This window comes from Primulina huaijiensis, chromosome 12, assembly GCF_012295235.1.
Source record: "Primulina huaijiensis isolate GDHJ02 chromosome 12, ASM1229523v2, whole genome shotgun sequence".
NCBI classification, from domain to species: Eukaryota; Viridiplantae; Streptophyta; class Magnoliopsida; order Lamiales; family Gesneriaceae; genus Primulina; species Primulina huaijiensis.
Window position 1 is genome coordinate 5,930,911 of NC_133317.1, and position 10,705 is coordinate 5,941,615.

At 34.9% G+C, this 10,705-nt stretch overlaps 1 protein-coding gene across 1 annotated transcript; it reads right to left on the bottom strand.

The window, feature by feature from the left end:
• Positions 1-3,747, bottom strand: LOC140989363 (protein neprosin-like). The gene is made up of 7 exons (XM_073458563.1): positions 3,265-3,747; positions 3,081-3,167; positions 2,784-2,999; positions 2,027-2,191; positions 1,728-1,781; positions 1,352-1,498; positions 1-571 (listed from the first exon to the last, which is right to left on the bottom strand). The coding sequence occupies exons 1-7, from the start codon at positions 3,604-3,606 to the stop codon at positions 194-196; spliced, it is 1,389 nt and encodes a 462-aa protein (XP_073314664.1). The 5' UTR covers positions 3,607-3,747; the 3' UTR covers positions 1-193.
• Between the last annotated feature and the right edge of the window lie 6,958 nt (positions 3,748-10,705).

Genomic DNA, 10,705 nt, shown 5'->3' on the forward strand with positions numbered 1-10,705 from the left:
AAAACACAACAAAACAAAGTGTATTCACTATTTCCATTCACCAATATACAATGCTTCTGAGGTGGTATAACTAATGGATCACTTTTCAGACCAAAAGAAAACCAGAAAGAATAAGGCCATATGATGAATTCACCCAAAAAAAGTATAAAAATAAAGAGAAAGTAGAAGATATACATATAATGGTGTTCTTTTTTCAAGGGCATCTTGGATTTTTCCCTGGCCCTCCGTAATAAAAATAATTTCCCCAAACTCGATTGATTCCTCCTTGTATATCGTAGCAACTGGGATGATCCGCCAAAACCCGAAGATTCGACAAAGGAATCAAGCTATTATCCCAATCTACAACTTGTAGGTTGCGGAAATAGGATGCTCTCCCGAACCCTTCTCCCGCGAAATGCCCGCTTCCCATTTGGGTCGACGTGTGCTGACCCGAGATCTGACTATTAACAACTTCGCCTCCAAATTGGATCATGCTTGCATGATCCTTAAGATGTGTGAATAAAAATGATGGCCAATAACCCACCAAAATCCCATTGCCAAACTCTAGCCACCAATTCCCATGCTTTGGATCCTACAAATTAATGGCAACATAGTATTAGTATTATCTATTCATTTTATAAAAAAGTTATAATATAAATGAAAAATGATTCCAAAGATCTTGAAAATGAAGCAAAATATGAATTCCAAGAAAAGGGTAAAAGAGCTACGAGTGAGATCTTTGGGTGAAAAAAGAAGAATAGGGCAGAATCTTATAAAGGCACAAGCAAAATAATTGTGTCCATCGAGTGAATAACAATCTTGTATTTTGTGTGTCTTCTTACAACATGCGTACGTTGGAAAATTAAACACTCATAATGAAAGTTTAGCTTCACTCTCCCTTTTTCTCTCCACACACAAAACCCAAGAAATAAAAATAAATAAATGAAAATAAAATTTTAAATTATTCACAATATTTTTTATAATTTAAGTAAACAATCTTATTTTTTTGGGAAATAATTTTTTTGGGACTAAATTGGCTTTGACCTAACCTTAGTTAAGATGTCCAATAATTATAGTACCTTTCACATGCATGAAACTATCATGTTACTGTACATATCGACCTTATTCTAAAATAATCTGTTTAAAAAATTAAGGACAAATAATAAATTAATTATCTTCATCAAAATTAATCTCACAACTCAATAAAATAATGAATTATCTTAGGCCTAATTCTCGAAAGCCACAAATTTTCCATACAATGACATCGAGAAATAAGCCCAAAAAAAAAATTTAAAAATAAAAGATTAATCCATTTTTTTAAATAAAACTAAAATTATATAAACAAATTGAATTTATTTAGAGAAATAATTACCTTCCACACTAACAAGCTAATGTCAAATTGGCCAGCATTATAAGAAGAGATTGGGGAAATGGCAGCCCCAATTGCTATTCTGTTGTTGGTCTGAACAAAGCCTGAGCACAGTAGATTGTAACATCCCGTGGCCTGATATGCATCGTTCTGCGCCATTTAATTAGCATAATTTATAATTAATTAACCATATTATGCATGCATAATATGTAGCAGCCGTCATTCGGCGCGTCCGGGCTAATACAGTAGCCTGCGACGACTATCCATTGGTCAAGCGGTCACAAACTTCATCGACTTGGACAATATTCTTTGTGACATATTTGACTATATTGTTTATATATAAGAATGAGAATAAGGATAATTAATTAATGAAACTTACAGTCCAATAGGTGAAGAACCTGGGATAATTGTCCCCATACAGCTCTGGACTTACCTGTTGGAAATTGAATAAAAATCAGCAAATCCATTCAATACCACGTGATATTGCACACGTCAGCACTATATTGATGATATGTCGGAAAATATGACTAAAATTGTAAAAAAAACCAAAGCTAGTATATTAAAAATGAAAAATGACAATATATAGAAATCAAATTGCGAAGAAGTAAATATGTAAGAACAAAAATAAGATTTTCTGTTGTGCGTTATAATATTAAATGAATAGCAAAATGAACATGCCTGCCAGCCAGCTTCGATAGTATTAAGATCATCTCCGAATGAACCAGAGATGACCCAAATCTGAGACAAGCTAAATTCGTATTGATTGGTAACTCGTGGCGCCCACACATTTAAACTTGCTTTGGCTCCATAGTACGCATCACCAGTCACGTACCCAACCGCATGCTGTCATTCCCATACAATATTATAACAAAATCAAATCTAAATNATTAAAGTTTGCTGTGGAATTAGTTGACCAGAATATTAAATCTTCTTAATTCCAAGGGAGAGTGGAAGCGAAAATGACGGGGGTTCACTTTTTATTTTTATTTTTTTAAAAAAAATTCCATTATTTCTCGGTTAATTTAAATACATAAAACGCAATTTATGAAAATATTACAGAACATTAGCTAAGAAAGTAGCCTCACAATTAGAGTTTTCAAAGTCGAAAATGTGAGTATATATAATTAAAAAATATACATTTATATCTAGTTTCATTACGATCTAAGTTGTAAAAGAGGAAGAAGCTAAACGTGTTTATGTTTTTATTAAATTTAATATAATCTTATTTTTGTTTATTAATAATTCTAATATCGAGGTAATGTTATGTATATGTGCATAAAAATTATCAGTTGAGAAGAAATTGAAGAATATAGAAGTTTTAGCTCCTAAATATATGAGTGAACATTTATGGAATAAAGAAGAGGATAATCTATAAGCAATATCATTCAAGAAATAGCTAATTATTTAAATTGCAGTAATGGTTAGAACTTGTAACCTCGTGTCCCCCGCTGGAAGAATCCCTTCTAATTGGTTTTCGAATTTTGGTTCCGAATCTCCGAATCGAGCTTGCCCGTAAAACATCTTGCTCCGTCGTTCTTCGAATCGCAATCGTGCCTTCGGGGCAAAATTCGTTGGAAATGCTCCAAATTTGAAAGTTCTCTTCAAAGATTCGTGTGGTGGCGGCGTACCCTTTCGGCCTCTCTGGTGGATCCTACAAAATTCAATAAGAAATAATAATAATAATAATAATGCAAACTCCATTTTCTTGAATGATTTTGATTTGATTTTTTACCATTGGTTTTTGGCCTTTTAATTCTGGATGATCAAAAGCTGGTTGCTTGTCTGCTAATACACAGTCTATGGTATCACCATCAGGACTCTGCGGAGTTGAAAACAGGGGAAGTACGTCAAATTCTTGGATCAGATGAGCAAAAAAATCTAACCCAAAAAACTGAATCAAATCCAAGAAAATCTGCCTGAATTGTCTTGACAGAAGGCTTATTGATTCTCGCCAAATGGGCTCTGATGAACTTCAATTTCTTCGACTCTTTCTCGGGCCGAAAACTCTGTTCAGTCTCGTTGAATCGAACAGATTGAACAGAGGAAACAAACAACAAGAAAAGAACGAAAAATGAAATGATTGGGGAGATCTTGCAGCAACTAGACGCCATTTTTGTGGGATTTTTTTTTCTTTTTCCTCGGAACAGTAGTGTCTGTATTCGAGTACATTGATTTTGTCTTCTTCTGTGATCCGAACAGCAGAAAACCATCTCCATGGATTCTCCAAATTTCACACCTCGAATTAAGGCAAGTAACATGTCACAACAGCTCACTCGCCATTTCCGAAGCTTCGAAGCTTTAAAAAAAAAATCGAATCCCTCCTATTATTCTATCACTTCCCACGCTTCGATGATCTTGTTTAATATTCTCACAATGTACGACTAAGCATGAAATATATATATATAGAATTCTGTCCATGTGGGGCGAGGGGTATAAGTAAGGATGAGGCTAGGATCAAGAATCCAAGATCAGTGGCCGAGTCAAGCATGGTACATAGAGCACAATCGATCTCTTTTACTATTAATTTTTTTTAAATAATGTAATAAATATTTTGCATAAATCTAAAATAAAAATTATATCAATTCCTTTCTTTAAGTTATCAATCTCATTATATCCAAGTTTTGGTTTCTTAATAATTTCATCCATTTTCTAGAGTAACACCCATTAAATCTGTATTGTAATAATATTTTCATTTTCTCCATGTGTCTTTTCTGCTTTTTGTATTTACTAAAAATATATAGGAAATTTGAAACGAATGAGAGATTGAAACTTTTTAAACTTCTCTGGTTGAAATTTTTATATTGGTTTTTTTCCATAATTTATTATAACAAATAATACGTATTATACATATTTATGTTAATTCTTTTTTTGGGGTTTGAAGACACAAAGAGAATTAAGTTGATTCTGGTAATTCCAAAGTTTCTTGCTTTGGGTGGGTTCTCTTTTCCCTTTCCCTAGATGTTCTTTATGCCAGCTAAAGTATAATTGCAAGTTAAATTTTATATTTAAGCTCTAAACACACAATTAAAGATACTACAAAATAGGACCCTTTTCATTTATTTATTTATTTTTTTTTGCGATTTTCTTAGAGCAAAAGTTTCCAAGAAAATAAAATTGTAACCTTACGTCAAGGAGGCGCATTTCTTATAGAAAGGAAAGAAAATAGTTGCTTGTAATTATTAGTTAGTGTTAATAGTAATAATAATAATAATAATAATAATAATTATTATTATTATTATTATAAAATATGTAAGATTTTATTGCACAGTCATCGTTCTAATGTCTCATTTTCTTGGCGAAGACAAACCTTTTAATGTTCCCACGTAATTGTCGATGTTAGCATGCGCACCTGCTCATTTACGCTTAATAAATGAAAGAAAAGGGTTTACATAATAATTACTGCCCGACTAAATAATGTCTCATTATTCCAGTTGCTGGTCAGATATGGACCGAATTGACCTATCTCACAAATATATATATGAAAGACCGTTTCATGAGAAACATGCTCTTGCCAAAATAAGTTATTTAATATTTTAAATATTTTTTAAAAAAAATATATCACCACTTTATAGTCAAATATGTGAATTATAGAGAAAACTGCAATATTAGTCATGCATATTTATATCAATGTGATTTTAGTCTTATGTGTTGTCAAATTTCAGTATTTATCCACTATCTTTGTTATTTTTTTGCCATTTTAGTAATTTTTCCAACATAGCGTAGAAGCGACACGTACGTAGCTCTGACATGACGTTGATGTGTATATTATCACATTAGCACTTCTGATAAAATAAAATAAAACAAAACTACCAAAATTTGAAAGCTACATGACTAAGACTGCAATGAGACAACACAAAAGACCAAAATTGTAAAGAAATAAACATATATGACTACAATTATCTTTTTTCCATAAATTACAATATAATCAACTAACTAGTTGGAGGATTAAAATTCATATCCTCTAATTAGTTATACCAATAAAACCATAACATGTGATTTTTTTTTTTGGGAGTAAATAAATGTTTATATATATATTCAAGGGATCAAATTAAAAGGTGGGCAGAAATTAATCCCTCAAAAAAGTTGGAAATAAAAAGGCTGCAAAAGGGTTTTGTTGGTTTAAGAAGAGGGGACAACAGGTGGATTCTTGAAATGAAAAGGGCCAGTTTAGAATTATTAAGCCACATGATAAATCTTAAATAATATCAAAAATTTTAATAAAGCAACCTTTTGTAATCAACATAATCATACCATGCGTGTGCATTCTTCATATACATATACATACATATATATATCTATATATTAGTCAGTTCTGTTGGATTGGTTATTTCGCCAAATAAGCGGGTTAGATTAGCGATTTTTTTCTCGCCCAAATGACAGGCCGCACACCAATGGTGGGTCAACCCGCCCCAATCCGCTAAATTTAAGTAAAAGTGACTGTTGACCTATTTTATAGATCAAATAGATGAGTTGAATTGACAATATCTCGATCTGTCACAAAAAGGACATACCAACTTGTGGGCTGGGCTCGTTTGTTTTGGCATCAGTTGACATATTAACAAGAAACGATAAAAGAGAACATCTGTGATGGCCCAATGAAATTTGAAGTATCACATTTTTGGGCCTAGAGAGAAAAGAATGATGCTTACATATCGTTTGATCTTCTGTATCTTTTAAAAGTTTACACCACTACGATATTGAATAACAAATAATATATTATCTATAATTTATTTAATTATATTAAATTATTTATCTCAATATTATTATCATATATTTAACTTCAAAAAGAATGATTCAAGTATGGAGTGAACTTGGGATAATAATTTGCTAATGTATGCAAATTTTAGTTAAATGCCCAACCTTTCTCCACTTTATTGCCCACTAACCAAAAGAGACATGGAACCGGAAAAAAAAGTGGTCGGATTCATATTCTTAGAGATGGCCTTCCCAATTATTTTCATCCATTACAATTTCTCCTTTATTTAGTACCGAGGAATATATCCACACTTGAAAAGAGAGACGAATCATTCCATTTGTTAAAAGAGAGAATGCCCATATAATTTAGGTCCTCAAACATGCAATTAATGGTGGAACTCCAAAATGTGTGTCGTGACCGAGATCGTCGAACTACCTAAGCTTCTCGAAAAGAATCTTTAACATCCATGGTAGGCTTGGAAATAAAGTTAGTATCACAACTACTACAAATTTAAAAGGCCAAATTGAACTGTTAATTGTTATATAGCAAATAATATCGGAACAATGTGCCCTTGTCATGTCCCGAGACTGGATTAGTCGACACCGACGTTGTTCAATAATCACATAATCGCCAAATAACAAACTTTGTAGTACGGTATTAACCAAAATCAGCTTATATCATAAATAATATCAAATAGAATCATTTTCATTTGAGGCCCTGTGATCGTCGGAGTCATGAGATTGCACGGATAATAAGCGGCTCTTGGCAGGATTCTAAGAAAAAGGAACATGCATGAATTGATCCTACACTGTAATGATAGAGATTCTAAAACTGTTTAGGTATGAAATTTTGCATTTGATGAGTGTTTCAAGAAGATACATGTTTTTTTCGGGAGCTCATCACATAAGAACTCTAAAGTTAAGTGTGGGGACCCGGACGCTAATCATCTTCTTAATCGTCATTGGGATAATTGGATCAATGTAATTAATATGGGTCTACAATTTTTTTTTTATAGTGCGGAACGTAATGGAATCAATCTAATTATACATATCAGTATAATAGTACAAGTCTTGTACAACAAACATCAAACTCAAACTAAGGTGTAACAACTAAATGTCAAGTGTTCCAAACCCTATATACATCAAAGTCCGAAGTCTCCACTCTAATCACGATCTCTCTCATCTTCTTCCTGACCCCGATCCTGTCCCACCTGTTGCCATGCACACATACAAACACGACAACAGCCGGATAATTCCGGTGAGAAATACATCCCAGTATAAATCAACAAAACATGCAATCATATAATCGATATAAAAGCATGAAACAAATATCAATCACATGTATTAAATCTGAAAACATAAATCGATATAAAACTGTAAATAACTCGTGACTCTACAGCTCAGACTAGACTCATTCCTAGTCTAGGGATCCCGGTTTCCAGACGTTGGCATACTATATCGAATCTCAGTAATAGAAGTAAATCCACTCCTAATCAAACATCGATATAAACCAAACATCTAGTGTCTTGACCTATCCGTCAAAGACTTTGGCACCTCCGCCAATAACTCCTCTGTGACAATGTGCAATGGGCCAGTGACTACTCTATCACAGTCTGGCACCTCTGTCACAAGACCAATCGTCTAATCACGCTTTCTATAAATCAATAGAACAAGCATATCAATTCAAATCAATGCATATAATAACAATAAGTATGTGGTTTAGGGAAACTCAAGTTATATCTAACTCGAGTCATTCTCCCGGGTTCGACATTGACTTATACCTTTCTTTCGTAGTCTCGGTCTGAAGCAATATAAGTGCTGAACTCAAGACTGTCTCTGTAAATCTGAAATGACATATCGAGAATAGCAATATCAACATTCCATTCACAATTCAATACCGAATCTGATCAATCTGAATTTAATTCAAATCAACGGCATAACGGCACAATCCCGATATCCCCGTCAATACAATAACAACATATATCAATTACAAACCATAACCCATATCCGTTACAATCTGTAATCAATCCATAATCCAAATCTGTTCAATTTCAATCGATAAAATTAGAAAATCATAACAATTCCAAAATCAACTTGTTCTTCGATCTGATTACGGTTCTATAATCTCTATATACTCAAGAACACATATCAACAATTAAATCACAAATCCTCCAACATCTAAATTTCGAAACATGCTGGAAATGGATGAAAATTACCTCCCCTTGAAGCTCTTAAGGTAAGGATCAAGAATCTATACTTGGATTAATAAGTTGATGGTTGGATGTTGCAAAATGAAGCTTTGAAGATAAAAAAAAACATTAAGGAAGCTAGCCATGGATACTCTCGGTTTTCCCCATGCCAATTCTGAATTTTAAGTAAACAATGACACGTTCAAGGGATGGCCAAGACAAGTGTCCCATTTCAATTTCCATATTTGCACTTTAGTCCCTCAACTTTTCACTATTTGCAAAACGGCCCCCGCTCAATCTTTTAATTCAATTTCAATCCTACTTAATTACAACAAAGCCGTGGAATCTAATTCACCATTCCAAAATTCGTAAACTAAATAATCTCGGATTAAGGTGATATAATCTCGGGCCTTACAATTCTCCCCCTCTGAGACATGATTTCGTCCTCGAAATCTCAAGCAATCATATCCCAAGTAATCAAATCAGAAATACCAGAAACTAAAATAGTAAACTCACATCAGTGAAATAACTCTGGGAATTCCTGTCTCATATCTGATTCAGTCTCCCAAGTAGCTTCTTCAATGCCATGGCGAGTCCACTGGACTTTCACAAGTGGGATGATCTTCGTTCTGAGTTGCTTTTCTTTACGATCAATAATCTGAACCGGTTTCTCAATGTAACTCAGAGATTCATCAAGCTCGGCCTCATTTGGCTGAATAATGTGAGAATCATCAGGGAGATACTTCCGCAGCATAGATACATGAAAGACATCATGTATTCCAGATAAAGAAGGCGGTAATGCAAGTCGATAGGCACGATCTCCTATCTTCTCGAGAATCTCATACGGCCCGATATATCGTGGAGACAGCTTCCCTTTCTTGCCAAATCTAACAACTCCTCTGAAAGGTGAAATCTTCAGGAATACTCGGTCTCCTGCCTCAAATACCAACGGTCTCCGTCGAGCATTGGCATATTTGGCCTGTCTGTCTTGAGCAGTCTTCATTCTCTTCTGAATCAGCTTTACCTTTTCTGTCATCTCTCTGATCATATCAGGTCCAATCTCAGGAACTTCAGAGATATCATCCCAATACAGAGGGGATCTGCACTTCTTACCGTACAACGCTTCAAATGGTGCCATCTCAATACTCGTCTGATAGCTGTTGTTGTACGAGAATTCACAAAGTGGCAATGCATCTTGCCAACTAGTGCTAAAATCAAGCACTACGGCTCTCAGCATATCTTCCAATGTCTGGATAGTCCGCTCTGACTGTCCGTCAGTCTGTGGATGATATGCAGTACTCAAATGCAACTTCGTACCTAGAGCCTGCTGTAAACTCTGCCAGAAGTGCGAAGTAAACCGAGGATCACGGTCTGATACAATCGACTTTGGCACTCCGTGCAATCTGACCACCTCTCTAACATAGATCTCAGCCATCTGGTCAAACCTGTATGTCATCTGATACGGAATAAAACATGCTGATTTGGTCAATCGGTCAATCACAACCCAAATCGCATCACAACCTCGGGAGGATCGCGGTAACTGCGTCACAAAATCCATGGAAATGTGATCCCATTTCCATTCAGGAATAGACAAGCTGTGCAGTAGTCCTCCTGGTTTCTTTCTTTCTGCTTTTACCTGTTGGCAATTCAGACACTTTGACACAAACTCTTTGACATCAGATTTCATCTGTTTCCACCAAAACTGTGTCTTCAAATCATTGTACATCTTTCTGCCACCAGGATGAATGCTAAAACGACTGCGGTGCGCTTCTGTCAATATCTGTTGTCTCAATTCTGAAACATTCGGCACAACAATACGATTATTCACGTACAGTACATCATCACGTACCTGATACTCTGACTGATGACCTACTCTGACCATCTCAATCCATTCCTGTACTTTCTGATCAACTTTCTGAGCCGCTTTAATTTTCAAAATCAGCTCTGGTTCAGCTCGAATAGCATATAATCTCAAAGGCTGACAATCTGTTTCAAATACTAATCCAGACAAACAGCAATCTTCTATCAAACTTGAAACACCTATAGTCGATAAGGACAAAGAACATACCTTTCGACTTAGGGCATCGGCTGCTGCATTCGATTTTCCTGGGTAGTATTTGATTTCACAATCAAAATCTTTAAGCAAATCAAGCCATCTTCGCTGTCTCATATTCAACTCAGACTGTGAAAACAAATATTTCAGACTTTTATGATCAGAATAAATTTCGAATTTCTCACCGTAGAGGTAGTGTCGCCATATCTTCAAAGCAAATACAATGGCTGCCAATTCAAGATCATGAATTGGGTAGCGAGTTTCATGTGGCTTCAACTGTCTCGAAGCATAGGCAATGACATGGCCTCGCTGCATCAAAACACAACCCAAACCTCTGTGAGAAGCGTCACAATATACAACAAATCCACCAGTACCTGAGGGGATAGTCAGTATCGGTGCACTGGTCAATCTTTTCTTCAA